This window comes from Diceros bicornis, chromosome 7 (genome assembly GCF_020826845.1).
Source record: "Diceros bicornis minor isolate mBicDic1 chromosome 7, mDicBic1.mat.cur, whole genome shotgun sequence".
Lineage (NCBI taxonomy): Eukaryota > Metazoa > Chordata > Mammalia > Perissodactyla > Rhinocerotidae > Diceros > Diceros bicornis.
Window position 1 is genome coordinate 27706326 of NC_080746.1, and position 18508 is coordinate 27724833.

General features: G+C 36.0%; 1 protein-coding gene across 3 annotated transcripts in view; it reads right to left on the reverse strand.

The window, feature by feature from the left end:
* Positions 1-18508, reverse strand: part of CUL5 (cullin 5) — a 140764-nt gene that overhangs the window by 52267 nt on the left and 69989 nt on the right. For all 3 annotated transcript variants that reach the window (XM_058545282.1, XM_058545285.1, XM_058545284.1), the window contains 2 exons: positions 17987-18096; positions 4156-4255 (listed from right to left, as the gene is read on the reverse strand). In XM_058545282.1, the coding sequence (XP_058401265.1) occupies positions 4156-4255; positions 17987-18096 (210 nt within the window). The remainder of the gene's footprint in view (positions 1-4155; positions 4256-17986; positions 18097-18508) is intronic.

Genomic DNA, 18508 nt, shown 5'->3' on the forward strand with positions numbered 1-18508 from the left:
CAAAAATTAACTCAAAATGGATTAAAGACTTGAATGTAAGACCTAAAACCATAAAACTGCTAAAAGAAAACATAGGTGGTAAGCTCCTTGACATTGGTCTTGGCAATGACTTTTTGGATTTGACACCAAAAGCAAAGATAACAAAAGCGAAAATAAACAAGGGAAATTACATCAAACTAGAAAGCTTCTGCACATCAAAGGAAACCATCAACAAAATAAAAAGGCAACCTACTGAATGGGAGAAAATATTTGCAAATCACATATCCAATAAGGGGTTAATATCCAAAATATATAAAGAACTCATACAACTAAATAACAACAACAACAAAAAAACACCTCAATCCAATTAAAAACCAGGCAGAGGATCTGAACAGACATATTTTCAAAGACATATGGATGGCCAACAGGTACATGACAAGATGGTCAACATTATTAATCATCAGGGAAATGTAAATCAAAACCACAATGAGATATCACCTCACACCTGTTAGAAAGGCTATTATCAAAAAGACTAGAAATAACAAGTGTTGGTGAGGATGTATGAGAAAAGGGAACTCTTGTGCACAGTTCACGGGAATGTAAACTGGTGCAGCCACTATGGAAAACAGTATGGAGATTGCTCAAAAAATTCAGAATGATCCAGCAACTCCACTTCTGGGTATATATCCAAAGAAAATGAAAACACTAATGGGAAAAGATATACAATTGGCCCTCGGTATCTGCAGATGTGGAATCCGTGGATACGGAGGGCTGACAAAGGGACGTGAGTATCTGTGGATTTTGGTATCCATGGGGGTCCTGGAACCAATCTCCTGCGAATACCAAGGGACAACTGTATGCACCCTCATGTTCACTGCAGCATTATGTGCAATAGCCAAGATATGGAAACAACCTAAATGTCCATCAATGAATGAATGGATAAAAATATATATATATATATATATATATACACACACACACACACACAATGGAATATTACTCAGCCATTACAAAGAATGAAATCCTGTCAGTTGGGCCAACGTGGATGGACCTTGAGGGTATTATGCTAAGTGAAACAAGTCAGACAAAGACAAATATTGTATGATCTCACTTATACACAAAATCTAAAAACAAAAACAAAACAAGCTCACAGATACAGAGAACAGACTGACAGTTGTCAAATGGGGGCTGAGGGGCAAAATGGGTGAAGGGGGTCAAAAGGTACAAACTCTCAGTTATAAAATACATAAGTCACGGGGATGTAATGTATAATATGGTGACTATAGTTAATAATACTGTATTGCATATATGAAAGTTGCTAAGAGAGGCTATCTTAAAAGTTATCACAAGAAAAATAAATTTTGTAACTATGTATGGTGACAGATGTTAACAAAACTTACTGTGATGCTCATCTGCAATATACACAAATATCAAATCATTATGCTGTATGCCTTAAACTAACTATGTTATATTTCAATTATATCTCAATTAAAAAAAAACGTGCACAAATGTTCATAGCAGCATTATTCAAAATAGACAAAAAGTGGTAACAACTCAAATGTCCATCAATGATGAACAGATAAACAAAATGTGGTATAGCCATACGATGGAATTTTATTCAGCCATAAAAAGGAATGAAATACGGATAAATGCTATAACATAGATGAACCTTGAAAACATTATCATAAGCGAAGAAGCCAGTGATAAAAGGCCACATATTGAATGATTCCATTTATAGGAAATGTCCAGAATAAAAAAATTCATAGGGATAGAAAGTAACTTAGTAGTTGCCAGGGTTTGCGGGGATGGGGTAATGGGGGAATAACTGTTAATGGGTACAGACTTTCTATGTGGGGGTGATGAAAATGTTCTAGAATTAGGGAGTGATGGACGCACAACTTTTTGAATATACTAAAACCCACTGAATCATATACTTCAAGAGGGTGAATTTTCTGGAATGTGAATTATATATCAATTTTTTTAAAAGATGGTGGAGTATATTTCTCCAACACTGGAGTTTGGGCTGGTCCTGTGACTTGCTCTGACCAAAAAGAATGCAGCAGATGTGACAATGTGAGACTTTTGAGCCAAGACCAAGAAGAGATCTTATAGATTCCACTAACACCTCAAAGGCTGGTTTCCTTGAGAATGAAAAACCACGTGAGGGGAGAGAGGCTCAGATGGAAGCCAGCACCAAATGCCAGGTATGTGAGAAAAGCTCTCTTCAAAAATCTAGTCTTGGCAGAGCTGCCAGCTGACTGCTGCCACGTTAATAAGCTAAGGCAAAATCAGGTGAGCCTAACCCAAATTGGTAAACCATAGAATTATCAGGAAATAAAATAGCTATGTTGATCTAAAAAAAAAAAAAAAAAAATTCAACAGCCTAATAACCTCTGAAGCACTGTACATTTATTTTTACTTCTCTTTTTTGTCATTTTAAATAATGCTATAATAAACATTTTAATGCATATTGCCTTTCCTGTTTGGGAGATTTGGTCCTTCCTAACAAGATAAGCTCAATTAGTTTAGTAAAATAACTCACACAAAGCTAGATTTTCTTAAATCTTTTAAAATCACACACCCATGTTTGGCATTGCTAGTCCCACAATTTAACTGCTCTGAATTAGTGGCACTAAATCCCACCCTCAGGTTCTTGCTGAGGTCTACATTCCAAACTTTACTGGGTCATGTTACAGTGAAACTCCTAGCATATTTTGTTTTCTAGTGTGAAGTATATTTTTAAACATTTGTTAACAATATCTAAGATGATTCTCTATGAGCCCATTTCCAGAAACTGAAGAACAAGGCTTTGTCAATTTGAAAAAAACATAATTTATCTTCACCAAAAGCCTTAAACAGATAAGCTGATGTGCTTTCCAATACAAGTGGAAACTATTTGTAAATCAGTTCTAGCACCAAAAATACAGTTTTGGTTAAATTGTGATACTGAAACATTTAATTTTTCCAAGCAAAGTCTGAAAATATGATTTATTTTTATTAAAAGATAATTTTCTATAAAACTGTAATTTTTTTGAAATCACTTATCAAGATGGTAGAATTAATGCTGTTAACAAAACATTTCAATTCGTAAGTTAATACCCAATGTGATATCATTCTTATTTCATCACGGTAGTGGCCACTAGCACAATTAAATATATACCAATCATATACTCAATTTCAATATCTTCAAGTCATATATAGAAAAAATTCATTTTTAATTCCAGCTGTTAAGCTGCTATTATTATTTAATAAGATTTCTAACAGACAACTTTTACTAATGTTGTACAAGACACTGATATAAAAATTCAACTAAAGAATAAGAAATTCTAGCTCTCTAGCTTTCAAACTTCATTTTATAGAAAGTAAAATAATCTCATGTCCTTAGGCTCTTCTTCTAAGTGGTAAGGGATGCATCAGTGATGCCATAGTTGATTCGAAATAATACTTTATCTCTGCATTATACCTCTGCATTAATTTTTTTCCAAAGACAAAGGTGTTAGACAAATAAAGACAAAACAAACAAAACTAGCTCTTGCATAATTGACCTAATGCCTAAATGAGCTTTGTCTTCATTTTAATAATATTAAACACTTACACAGTCAGACAAGCATCTGGAATTGAAGAAAATTACTGTCAACTTGAGAAGAGCTATTAGTCACAAGAAAAAAAATAGATTTATGTGGACTGACATACGGCCAAAAAATAATGGCAATGGGGACTTCTAATGAACATATAAAAAACTGAATTCTTTATAGCATCTTTTAATAGAGAATAATAATGTACTCTCTTGAAAGAAATGTCACTGAGGGGGGAAAAATCAACAAATGACAATCATTCATTAAAAAATTTCTTTAACAGAGTAAAGGAACATTAATTATTCAGGTCAAAGGTTAGGGAAAGAGTAAGACGGCTGAAATAATTACAAGTTTACTGGTAATTACACAAGATGTAAATGCACAAAATACTAATTTCTTGTTAATGGCTGTGTGATATATTCTAGAGACTTGTTAATAAATATTTTGGACATTCAAAAAAAAAAAATTTCTTTAACAAACTGTCAGAAGTCAAGGTGATATTTTAAAATTACTTCAGGAAGTCCTACATTCAAAATCAGAAAATATGATATTCTCTGAGTAAAGTCTTAAAATAAACTTAATATAAAGATGTAGAACTTACTGCCTGGGCTTGCTTAATAAACTCAAGAATATCTTCTTTTAAAGCCTGATGAATCTTTGCTGGGCCTTTATCATCCCAGAGACAGACTGCATGCACATCCCTGTAAAAATAAAGCAAGTAAACAAACATTAACACTGGAACAAAAACAAAGACAAAACTTAAGTTCTGTTTTAATACAATTTCCATGGGTCATGCTAGACCAAGCTAAGGTTTCATGAATCCATTCATCTGAACCAAGCATTCTTCATAAGTTCTCACACACACATTTGTCTCTATTTTTATTTTCTTTGTCATTATTTTCCTTAAATCTCTGCTACCTACTGTATAAAATATTTTTAATTATAAAAGCAGGTTTCCATCTCCCAATCCCACTCCCCAAAGTTAACTATTAATATTTTCTTGTGCAAAGACAAGTATAAATCTTTTTACTTAAACACAATATATGTAAACTATTCTATCTTTTTTAAAAAAATTAGCAATTTAAATCCTGTTGCAGCGAATCTCCTAGCTTCTCCCATATATTCATTACATTTATATATCAATTACTACTGTCTCTTTTATTTAAAAAAGAAAAAAAAACAAAAGTTCTCATAAATTGGTGTACAAAAATTTGAACTTATAAAGCTGACATTTTACCCAAAGGTCATTCATTATAGAAATATATTTAATATGAATACATGTTCACAAAGTTAATTTCTTAATTACCAAGTTGTAGAGCAAGGAAACATAACAAAAGGATAGAGTCTTATATCGAGGATTCTTTTATTCAAAAACGGTTCCCCAGTGACTTATTCAGTACCCTACGGAGCCCCTGCTATAAAAAAAGTCAAAGAAATCAAAATAAAACATCTCCAGAATTGTAATATTATAACAATAGCCAAATAGTTTGTTTTATATTCAGATTCTTAGGAACATGATTATAGCCCACAGTTTTGTCTGCATATTAATTTGAACTTGCTTTTGTCATTTGTTAAATTCAGCTTACTAGTGGTATCTGACCCAGTGCCTAGGATGCAGTAAGCATGCAAGTATTTATTAAATAACAACATAATAGGTAACATCTAACTGCCTACTATGCGCCAGATACTATTCTAAGCTGTTTTAACTCATTTAACATTCACAGTAACTCTGAAGTAGTACTATTTTTATCACTATTTTACAGATGGGGAAACTGAGGCAAAGAAAGGTTAAGTATAACCAAGATCACACAGCTAATATATGATGGAACCAGGCAACTGGGATCCAGAGTCCACACCAAACCATTTCCCTAAATTTACTCTTGTACCTCTCCAATCCATTCAACAAACAGTAGCCAAAGTGATCTTCATAAAATGCACATCACATCATATTACTTCTATATTTAAAATCCTGCAATGGTTTCCCACTGTTCTTGGAATAAAGTACAAACTGGTTAACTAACCCCTGTAATACCTCTGCAACCTTATGTCATGACTAAAGGAATCTATAGTCTAAAAAGAAGAAACTGATACAAAAATAGATTGATTATAATTCAACATGTTTACAACTATTATGCATATAAACACAAGATTGTTTAGAAACCCAAGGAGAGGGTGAGAGTGCAAGTGAGAGGTAGAAAAGAAAAGAGAAGGCTCCCTAGAAGAGTTGATTCCTGAGTTTAATCTCAAAGAACAAGTAGGAGTTTGCCAGGCAAAGGTGCGAGAAGGTTGAGGAAGGATATTTTATGAAGAAGTAACAATATGAGTAAAGAATTGTGGGTCACTATGGTGTTTCCAGTGAACTATAAACAAATCAATGTGGTTAGTGTGTCAAGTGTGAAGTAGAGAGTGATAAACAAGAAACTGGGCAAACTAACCCTCTTTTTTAGCTCCTGTGTTCAATCATAGTCCTATTGTAACCATCACCTAAGTGCCTCTCCAATTTGGACACTTCCATCTATCATCACTACCACAGTCAAAATTACCATCATCTCTTACTTAATTTACTATATCAAAAACTAATGTGTATTGACAGCTTACTATGTGCCAGGCACTTTACACATATTGACTCGTGTTAGTTTAGGTCTTCTGAGAAGAAGATGAGATTAGACATGCAAGAGAGTTATTGAGGGAAACATCTGTGAGGGAAAATGGGAAGTCAGCTAGAGGAAGCTGGGCAAGTGATAAGACCACAATGCTGGTCTGATCCCTGTAGTAAACAGTAAGAAGGAAGGTTGGGTAGTAAGAGTCTTTAGACTGCAGTGCAGTTCTAAGAAAGTTTGATAAAGCTGTCAGAGAGTTTTGGAGCAAAAGTCACCCATCAGAGCAGTCCCATGCCTTAGTATCCTTGCTGTACTCAAACCACTGCTGGGTACATGTCAGAAGGGCTCAAATGTGACTTGAGTCTCATAAGGCAAGAGGGAACAGTGTGACGAAGGATGAGAGATTGGGCAGCTTCCTAGAAATCTTACCCAAGAAAGAGTCAAACTTGTGATCGATTTAGTACATCTCCAGCTCCCTTTCCTCAACCTCCAGGTACTCCTATGTGTTGCTACCTCAGCGAAGAATGTCTTCAATACACTCTTTCTTATTCAAAACACAGTACTACTCACCACCACATAAGAGAACGTGTCAAGTCTCCTGGTCAATTTTCATATATATTTTGAGGAACGTATTATAAGATACTTGAGGAATGTACTATGATAATACCCTTCAAGCCCTCTATGTTCCTCTCCTTAATCCTACTCTCTTCCATCCTTCCCCAGAAGTAACCAAGCCTGAATTTGTTATTTTTTTCAAGTTTTACAACATACTATCAGGATTTCTGAACTTTACAGAAATTGTATCAAATAATTTTTTTTAGATAATTTTTTCACTCAATATTGCTTCTGATATTTACCCATACAGATAGTTCTAGTTCATGTTAGTTCAGATAAAGATCTGTTATATCAAGTGACAAACAACATTAAAGGGAAGGAGTAATAGCAAGCAATAAACATATGAAATTAAGTGTGAATAAATAAGAACACGCTCTCTTGGAATCTATAACCAAAGTGCTTTTAAAAAGGGACATGCTATAAGGGAAATTCTTTTTAAATATTTAATCATATTAGAAAAATCAGGGAGTTGGGGAGTGGGAGACTGACAAAGTAAAAGTTTTTTCAAAGGTTTCAAGGGAACAGAGAGAAGAGATGAAAGAAGAAAAAAGAGGTAGGAAGTATCCCAAAGGTTTCAACTTCCTTGGGTAGACAGGAAGTAAAAGAGAAATAGTGTGATTTTGGTGTGAAAAATAGGTATTTTGCTTTTAACTCACAGTAACATCATATGTTTCTGACTGAGAATGAGCAACAGGAAAGTAACCATTAATGGAAGTGAATTTTCAGGTTAATAAAAAGAAGGAAAAGGAAAAAGGAGGAAACAATTATAGCTAATAAGTGATAAATTTATAGAAGCAATAAAAACAAGAATATTAGTTATAACATTAAGCCTGAGCTGAATAAATTATCTCATCAGAAGACAGTATCCTTTCAAAAGGATAAATATTGTACGATTCCACTTACATGAGGTACCTAGAATAGGCAAATTCATAGAGACAAAAAGTAGAATGGAGGTTTCCAAGGGCTGGGGGAAGGGGGTACAGGGAGTTACTGTTTAATGGGTACAGAGCTTCTGTTTGGGATGATGAAGAAGTTCTAAAAATGCATAGTGTTGATGTTTGCACAACATTGTCAATGCACTCAATGCCACCGAATTGCACACTTAAAAATGGCTAAGATGGTAAATTCTATGTAACGTATATTTTACCAAAAAAATTTTTTAATGCAAAAAAAAAAGAAAGAAACAAAGAAAGAAAGAAAAGACAGTGTGTCTTAGATACTAGGCAAACACAAACCAAAAGAGAGCAGGGTGGCAATACTAAAATCATCCAAAGACGAATCCAAGGTTAAAGGAACTAGAGAGAAGAAACATGATACAATGATTAAAAGCACTATTTATGAAGATATGTCTGTCTATTCACACCAAATATATATATATACACATATCAAAATATAAACAAAAACAATTAGAAATTTAAGAACTTGATAAAATACAGTGAAATACTTTAAAACATCCTTGTATCAGTCAGGACGCACTCAGCTGAAAACAATATTAAACGCAATTAACAGTGGCTTAGATTATTTGGTTATTTTTTCTTTTATATAACAAGAAGTCTATCTAGAGGTAGGTAATTGCTGATGTTTCTTCAGAGATTCACCAGGATCCTTCTCTCACCACTCTGTCGTCTTAGCATGCTAGCCTCTTATCCCTCTGATTGATAAAGAGGGAAAACAGAGGACAGCGCCAGGCACATCTAGAAAGCAAAAACTTTCCCAGAAGCCCTCCCGTAGACCTACTTGCCAGAATTGTGTCACATGGCACCCTAGCAGCAAGGGAGGACAAAGAAGGGAATATTAAATCATCCAGCCTCTATAGTTGAAGGGACACAAGGCAGAGAGAACCGAGAATGGGTATGGCTTAGCTAATCAGCAGTGTCTATCATAAAATGTCTCAACATTTGAAAATCTAGAAGAAAAAAAACTAAGGACATAGAGGAATTTAAAAATACAATTAACTGATTTACTAGACAGATTCTTATAAATCTCAAAAAGATAACTTTTTCCTAAGACCATATGTACACATACAAAATTTTAAAGAAAGTATTTTTATGGGCTATTTCTCTGATAATAATCCATAAATAGATAAATAGACAAATTAGTGATCAAAAAAACCTTCACTATCGGGGCTGGCCTGGTGGCGCAAGCGGGTAAGTGTGCATGCTCTGCTGCGGTGGCCCGGGGTTCACCAGTTCGGAGCCCGGGCGTGCATCAATGCACTGCTTGTCAAGCCATGCTGTGGTGGCGTCCCATATAAAGTAGAGGAAGATGGGCACGGACGTTAGCTCTGGGCCATCTTCCTCAGCGAAAAGAGGAGGACTGGCATCAGATGTTAGCTCAGTGCTGATCTTCCTTACAAAAAAAAACCAAAAAACTTCACTATCTAGAAATTAAGTTCCTAGATAATGCATGGATTAAAGAAAAAAATTACTAACAATCAAGAAAGTAATAAAAAGGAAAACACTTCATACCACAAAACCTACGGTAGCAATAAAAGCAGTATTAAGAAAAAAATGTATATCCTTGAATGCTTTCATTTTAAAGAAAAATATAAAAAATAATAAAAGAACTAAGAACTCAGTAAAAGAACTGAGAAACCAAAAAAAGAACAAAATAAATCATAGAAACCAGAAAGAAAACATTAATAAAGAAGCAAATTATAAATCTGATGAGCAAAAATGGAATATTATTCTTTCCAAAGAACTAATTTTTGCCTTTTTTCTTTTCTCTATTGCACAATTATTTTGTATTTCATTAATTTTGGTTTTTGCCTTTCTTTTTTTGTCTTTCCTTCCTTCTAGTTTCTTTAGGTTTAATTTGCTGTTTTTTTCTCATTTCTTGAAATGAAAACATCTTTTTTTTCTAATATACGCACTGAAGGGTATAAACTTAGCATTCAAGCACTGCTTAGGTGGATCTGACAAGTTTTGACATGATATATCATACCAGAGTAATTTTTACAACCTGGTTATGTGAAAAGACCTATAAAACAGATCAACTCCTCAAGAGGCAGATTAAAGAAAAATATGTAAGAGCAGGGATGAAAAACGAGATACATAGGGGCCGGTATCATATCAGAGTAATTTTTACAACTTGGTTATGTGAAAAGGCCTATAAAATGGATCAACTACTTAAGAGCCAGATTAAAGAAAAATATGTAAGAGTAGGGATGAAAAATGAGATACATCAGGGCCGGCCCCGTGGTGTAGCGGTTAAGTGCCTGCGCCCTGCTGCTGGCGGCCCAGGTTCTGATCCCGGGTGCGCACTGATGCACCACTTGTCAAGCCATGCTGTGGCGGCCTCCCATATAAAGTGGAGGAAGATGGCACAGATGTTAGCCCAGGGCCAGTCTCCCTCAGCAAAAAGAGGAGGATTGGCATGGATGTTAGCTCAGGGCTGATCTTCCTCACAACAACAACAACAACAACAACAACAACAAAAAAAAGAGAGATACATAGATAAGTATACTACTTATAATTCTATGGCAACGAATTTCTAAATCTAAAGGAAATTGAAATGACGGGTGCCAAGAGATACTTTGTCTTATTCCTCATTTTAAATGGAATGCTTCCAACATATCATTATTGGGATGATGTTTGCTGCTGGTATACTTACAGATGACCTTTATCAGATGTAAGAATGATCTTTTCATTTTTCTATTTTATTTGGGAAAGCTTATTTATCCCTTTATGCTTTCATCTACTGAGATGATTCATTTCTCATATAATTTTGTCTTTTTCTATTTGTTTTCTGAGTTCAATTTGCATTTCATTTCCTCCTACTTTTGTTGATTTCTCTCCTTAGCTTTTGAATTTTTTATTTATGATTTTTTTTTTATAACCCCGAATGGTTGTGTGAGGATATTGAACTCAGTTTGGAGTGTTGTGTTTGTGTTCTGCAGCTTCATAGTTGGTTTCTGTGGGACAATTTTTATCAGCTAAAATGTTTTGATTTGTACTTTTTTGTAGTTTTGGATGGATCATGTCTATTTTTTTCTATTTATATTCATTTTATGGTCAAGAGCACCTCCTTCTGTTTAGTTCAGTAGAGCTCAATTTCTTTAACGGTTGATGTTGGTAACAGTGGAGGAAAGGGTACTTGTTTCATTTCTGCAGGATCCTTAGATCCTCTAAATCCTTACCTGTCTGAAAATATGTTCATCTTGGCTTAAACTTGATTAAAAATTTAATCAAATACATACTAGATTCAAAATAAAATACTAGATTCAAAATAATTTCCTTTCAAAAATAAAATACTAGATTCAAAATAATTTCCCTTCAAAAATAAAATACTAGATTCAAAATAATTTCCCTTCAAACATTAAAGAAAATGTTTCACCAACCTACTACATCCAATTTGGCCAATGAAAAAGAGTAAGGACCATCTGTTTTGTTTGAAAGGGAACTGTTTTTTCTCTGCAAGAATTAGGATTATTTTCTTTTTTTTTTTAAAGTACTTTTTTTTTAAAAAATTTTATTTATTTATTTTCCCCCCAAAGCCCCAGTAGATAGTTGGATGTCATAGCTGCACATCCTTCTAGTTGCTGTATGTGGGATGCGGCCTCAGCATGGCCGGAGAGGTGATGCGTCGGTGCACGCCCGGGATCTGAACCCGGGCCGCCAGCAGCGGAGCGCACGCACCTAACCGCTAAGCCACGGGGCCGGTCCTAAGATTATTTTCTTTATCCTTGGAATTCTCAAATTCCTTAAGGAAGTGTTTAGGCATGTTTTTCAGCACTTTCAGCATATGAAGACTCGTAGGGCTGGGTGGGAAGGGACAAGCGTTTTCAGCCCTGGGAAATTTTCTTCTTATACTTTTGGACTACATCCTCTCCTCTACTATTTCTGTTCTCTCCTTCCAGAACTCCTTTTAAGTGAAAGTTAACCCAATTCTAGATCTATCTTCCATATTTCTTAATTTTTATTCAATTTTCCATACTTTGTCTTTGCTCTACATTCAGGGAGAACTCTTTGGTTTTACTTTTCAAATTACTAATTTAGTCTTTTTTTATTATTTAGCTCTTTTATTTTTTATTTCAAAGATCTCCTTTATTTTGACTATTACATTTTCAAAGTAATCTCTTGCATTTTATTCCTCTCTAATGATATGAACTGGAATTTTTTTTTAGTGTTTTTCTAAATCTTGCATCATCTCTCTCCTCTAACTCTGAGATGCAGCCTCTAAGATGGCCCCCAATGAAGCCTGTCTCCTGGTATTCACACCCGTGTATAGTTCCTTCCTACAGTGTACAATCAATTGTCTGTGTGATCAATAGCATACGACAGAAGTGATGGTCTGTCACTTCCAAAATTATGTTATACAACACCATGACTTCTGCCTCGGAAGCACTCTCTCTCACTCTGGGGAAAGCAAGCTGCCACACTCTAAGCAGCCTTACGGAGGGTTCCACATGGTGAGGAACTGAGCAGCTAAGAAGAACCCAGACCTGACAACAATCATGTGAGTGAGCCTGGAAGAAGATCTTTCTGCTCTAGTTGAATATAGGCCTAGATCTTTTGCTGAGAGCTTAACTGCAACCTCCTGAGAGACCCTGCACTAGAACCGTCAATTAAGCTGCTACCAGATTCCTGACTCTCAGAAACTGTGAGATAATGAATGTTTGTTGTTTTAAGCTGCTAATTTTTAGAGTAATTTTTTATGTAGCAATAGAGAACTAATACACAAAAATACAACGAAGAAGGCAGGGAGACAGAAGACTATTATAATCATTCAGATGAGACTGGGGAAAAAGACAGCTAGGATGGAAAGAAGTTCAAGAGATATTTAATAAAAAAATCTGTGAAACCTAGCAATCAATTGGATATGATGGAGTAAAAAAACAGGAGGTTAATGGTAGCTTCCAGATTTTTGGTTTGAGACTATGAATAACAGATTTTTATTACTCTAAATCTAGAGTACTTATGGAACTTAAGAAATAGACATATGTGGGAAACAGTAAGGCCACACAGGTCTGGGAGTTCAACTCAGGAGAATAATCTGGATTGCTTATATAGATATGAGAACTTGGGTAAAAAAAAAAGAAAAAATGGAATTCTGGAGGAAACCAATATTAAAGGTGCACACAAGGATGAGGCAGCTAAGATGATGGAGATGAGGCAGATAAGAGAGAAGAAAAACCAGGAAAAAGTGGTGTCATAAAAAACAGCTTAGACAAACATCTTTTAAAAATTACTTAGAGTAATGATGAATTTTCTTAAAAATAAGGTCTCACAAATTGAAAATAATACTATTGAATTCTGGCTTCAACTTCACAAACCAGAGTCAAACAAAACAATATGTATCTAAAGCAGCCGTTAACTGAGGGAGGTACTGCTCCCTCAGGACATTTGGAAACGCATGACAGCTTTTTTTGTGTTTCAATAATGAGGGGTAGGGAGCAGAGTACACAGGGAGTGTCCACTACTAAAGTTTATGAGGGTGAACACCAGTTTATGAAGGTGATAAACATCCCACAACGTGCAGGACAATCTTTTATAACCACCCAAAACGCCAACAGCACTCCTATTAAGAAACAATGATAGAGACTGTGAGAAAAGGGGAGCAAATAGTCAATGTAGTTTAATACCATACATTATTTTAGTACCTCAGATTTAGAAAGATATAAGTAACCTAAATGTTATTAATTAATACAGTTAAATAGGCTAAAATTTGGAAAGGTTTAATTAATGTAGGTCTTGCAATTTTGGTGATGTCATAAGACACACAGGAATCCTTTAACCTAAAAGGACTACATATTGAGCAGCCGTGGGTAACTCCAAGAAGATCAAGAATTTTTTAAAACCATGTGTTGAGGCCACTAACTGTAGCACGTTCAAGGTTATTGACTATTTCTGCTTAGATGTATACATTAAGCAGGGAAAACCATCACACATACTAGGCTCCTTTTCCCAGTCAGGAGTGCACAGAGAGCAAGCATTATTCTGGATGATAAATCATATTATCAACACCAATTGACAACAAGAAAACAAAAAAATTCTACCACATTCAACATATTATTGATAAAATAGTTTAATCAAATAACTTAAGAAAAATATGTATACATGAATGCTATAAAATTTTAAAAGGTCTCAGCTGTTTCTTATTGAACTCTAATTTCACAAAAGGCAGAATTCTGGATATAAGTTAATATTATGCAACAAGTTCTACATTATTTAGGGAAATTTGACTATTTTCTTACATGATAAAGAGAAAAAATGATCACAACAGCTTAATGTGCATGGATTATTCAGTCACACATCTATAACTCATTGATATAGTACTCCACTAGTGCACAAAAAAATTATAGCATGCCTGAGACTGCTATCCTTAGGAAGACATGGTTGCAAGGCTGGTCCTTGGCTGGCATCTGTAACTTGGATTTTGGGAGAGTTCTCACCATTTCCTGATAAGAATGGCTCGCTGTGCCTAAACTGATCATGTAAGAAATCTGATTTATGTTAAACACTGTTTTTTGTCTTGAGTCTGAAATCTGGGATCATATCAGGCAGAGGCTGCCTATGTGACCAGCCTCCAGTAAAAACCCTGGGCAGAGTCTTTAATGAGCTTCCCTGGTAGACAGCATTTCACATGTGTTGTCACAAATAGTTGCTGGAGGAATTAAGTGTATCCTGCATGACTCCACTAGGAGAGGATGCTTGGAAACTTATACCTGGTTTCCCCTGGACTTTGCCACACACACCTTTGTTGCATTTTGCTTTGTATCCTTCACTGTAATAAATCATAGCCATGAATACACCTATATGCTGAGTCCCACAAGTCTTCCTAGCAATCACTGAACCTGGGGGTGGTCTTAAGACTGCTGACATGGTTGGTGTCAGAAGTGGGATTCACTAGAACAACTCTGACTCACTGAAATATGTTGAAAGCATTGTTTGGGAAAAGAAAGGATGAAGTGGTAGGATGATGAGCCTTTGCTGCTTAGGTAGCTATGAAATCATCCATGGTATGAAACAGCAGCTGAGTTTCTATCAGTTGTGAGAGGTAAGAGTTACCTATGAAATTTGAAAATGACAGATATAACCCTAGGAGAGTTGCCTCGCTCAATCCCCTGGTTGCTTTTGGCCATGCTGACTACAGTGAGAGGAGAAAAGGCACAGCCTGGGTGTCGCTTTTGGTTTTTGTTCTCACCTCCAAATAGAAGAAAAGGCCCAAAAGTTCCCTAACGTAAGCTTTGGGTGAATAAAAAATGTTGAACGTTTGTGTTGTCCCCTCCTCCAAGCATGAGAAAATAATCATTAAATTAGATCCCAGGGCCAGAGAAAGCTTTAGATAAACCAAAGGAGAGGAAACCACTCCAGCTGTTTCTTTAGCCTAACTGCTGCTACTGCTGCTGCAGTGACCCTTCCATGCCCCCTGCACTAAAGTCAGGATCTCCCAGCGACTGTAATGTCAATGTTGTAAATACTGAATTTACTGTTAGGGATTTGAATAAATTTGTAATGAGAAACAAGGGGCAGGGGAGATTTAAAAGATGGCTTTGTAGATATTGTATCTGGATGAATGATAAATAATGATATAAAATATTATATGCTTGTCCTTTCAAAAATACTGGAGAGACCACCTCGACTGATGATTGGATCAAGAAGATGTGGTATATATATACCAGGGAATACTACTCAGCCATAAAAAACGACAAAATCATCCCATTTGCAACAACATGGATGGACCTGGAGGGTATTATGTTAAGTGAAATAAGCCAGAAAGAGAAAGACAAACACTGTATGATCTCACTCCTATGTGGAATATAAACCAACACATGGACAGAGAAAACTGTATTGTGGTTACCAGGGGCAATGGGGGTAGGGGGTGGGCACAAGGGGTGAAGGGAGACATGCATATGGTGATGGACAAACAAAAATGTACAACCAAAAATTTCACAATGTTATAAACTATTAAAACATCAATAAAAAAATGGCAAAGAAAAAAAAATACTAGAGGGATCATATCAATAAGGAGAAGCTGCAAAACAAAAAGTTAGACACAACTTCCTTGCTTCTTACTGCTGGTGAAGGGATTGGAATTTAAACTGTTTGAGTACTGGAAACAGAATAAATCTCTGTAATGGATAATATTTACTATTATTTCTACCTATTGGTGTCTCTGAGAAAATACAGACATCACGAAAACAAGGGAAATCTCCAGATAGAAATACACTTTTTGGAGTTTTAAAAAGCAATTTTTAGTTGCAACTGAGCTCTTGTGAAATCAGATGTCTGAGCCTCAGAGGCTGATGATTTTCCAGCCTGATGTGCCTATTTTTGAGTGGATCAATTTGGACTCTGACAAGATAAAAAAAGGCTTGGAAAAGTCTTGCTTGTCACTTGGACTTAGAACATGACTGGTCTGCAGTGTCTTGGCTTTGCTGCTGAAGAAAAGTCTTTGGCTTTTCTGTAATCCTGAATTCACAGATCCTAATTGGCTAGATTTGACTCTAAACTGAAACCTGATACTGAGCTGTTTAAACCTCAACACAAGCTGTGCTGAACTAAAGCAAGCATATGCTCAATGAATAGGACTTTGACTTGAGGACTCTTGAAGATTTAAGACACCCTCTGTGGAGCCATAAAGTGAAAACATTATGGATTCTGGCTGGACCATCTGAATCACTTGCAGATGTCCACAGAAAAGGGCTTATTCTCTGATGGAGCCATCCGAAATCAAGCTGCTGATTGGCTCTATATATCTGATACAGAGACTAAGTGCATTCCCAACTTGTGGTTACTGCCATAAGCTGCCAGTTGGGAGAGGGCACTCTACTTGCTCGTTGCAGACTGGACTCTTGACCCCTTCTCAGGGATGTCTCACTGTTATTAACTTGTGTTCAGTTTTCTGGATTAGTTGCAGTTCTCAACAATGGATTAATGACCTGATTCTATTTCCTTCACCTTCACCTCACCCTTCCTTGTACACACACCTTAGTAAGGCAACTTGATTATTAAACACAGATGTCTCCAGAAAGGAACTGATCTTTTTTAGGCTGCTCAATAGATAAATGATTAGGACAAAGGGGGTAGGAGGTGACATAAACATATTTTGAAAACTTATGAAAATTTGGATTTCATCCAGACCAATTCCTAAACATACGATATGTCTTTCTAGGTAAGTTGGATAAAAATGTCTTTCTGTATAATGCTTTTATTCCTCTTGCAGGTCTAGATGATTGGGAAAAAATGACAAGTTTTCATCACTGAATGGGACACACTGATTTTATACCCTGATTTAGTACCCTGACTATCATGACACTGCCTCAACCCTGGAAAGCTTTCAGGTCTGCTTCAACTCACAGGCCAGAGCTGTGCTTTGTCTGAATTGATGCCTCAAGCCTTGTAAAAAAGGTCCATACAGAAACTAAAAGAGAAAACCACCTGGTTTTCTAAGGTAAAATTCATTGATGGGATTTATTTTAACTAGCTAAATCCAGGACTTCTATATGGCATAATTGAGATCAATACTACAGGCTGGTCTTGCCTGGCTGTGTGGGGGCTTACTGATAACAGTTTTGCTATAAAAACATTTTGGCCAGAGGCCAAGAGTTAACACAGCAGATCTGAGACTGTATTCCTTAGAAAAGCCTGCTTGGCCTTGGCTGGCATCTGAGAACCTAGAGTCAACAGCTCCCTACATTGATATAAAACTTTCCTGAAATGATAAGAATGGCTCACTGTGCCTAAGCTGTTTGTACAAATAATGTGATTTACAGTGAACACCTGCTCTCTTCCTGAAAGTCTAGAATTTTGGTACATGCCAGGCAGAGGCTGCCTATGTGACTAGCCCCCAATAAAAGACCTGGGTACTGAGACTCCAATGAGCTTCCCTGGTAGACAACATATCACATATGTTGTCAGTCTTGTTGCTGGGGAACTTAAGTGTGTCCTGTGTGACTCCACCGGGAGAGTACTCTTGGAAGTTTGTGCCTGTTTTTCCCCAGACTTCACCCCATGTGCCTTTCCCTTTGCTAACTTTGCTTGTATCCTTCTGCTGTAATAAATCATAGATGTGAGTATGACTATATGTTCCGTGCAATGAGTTCCTAGCAAATCACTGAACCTAGAGGTGGTCTTGGGGACCCCCAACGCAACTAGTAATAATTTTAGACAGGTAAACAGACCAATCTAGAGTCAACATTCCATTTAGATACAGAAATGCATCACCAAAATTTCCTTTATGTTAGCAAAAAGTTAGAATTAATGGATTACTTACGAAAACAGATCAAACCACTGCTGTTTTGTAACAGATTCCTGGCGTAAAAGCTTCAAAACAATTGGACGCATGAAATCCCACTTGTCTTCAAATTGAAGAGAACCTTTATTCTTTAATAAAAAAAAGATAAAGAATAGTTCAATTTAAATGCATTTAAATCAAAAGGGTCCATTATCTTTATCTTTAAAATGATTTAAAAGAATCATTTTTCCATAATGGAATCCCTATAAACTTAATCTGGTATCAATGAATCACAGGAACACAACCATAAAAGAGAAAATCAATGGTACAAAGGCATATAGTGAAGAACGTGGCCTTGCCCAAAGAGAGGGTCTGGCCTTTGTCCTTGGCTTTTGGTAGGTAATCTTTGGGTCCTTGGAATTTTATGCCTGATAAGACAGTCTTTGTTTGCCTGGGGGCCTTGGTTCAAACTGAATAACCAACAATGAGATTTAGGGAGGGGACTGGCCATATCCACATAGTCTTAAGGTGAGGAATCCAGAAACATCAACATTGTCACAG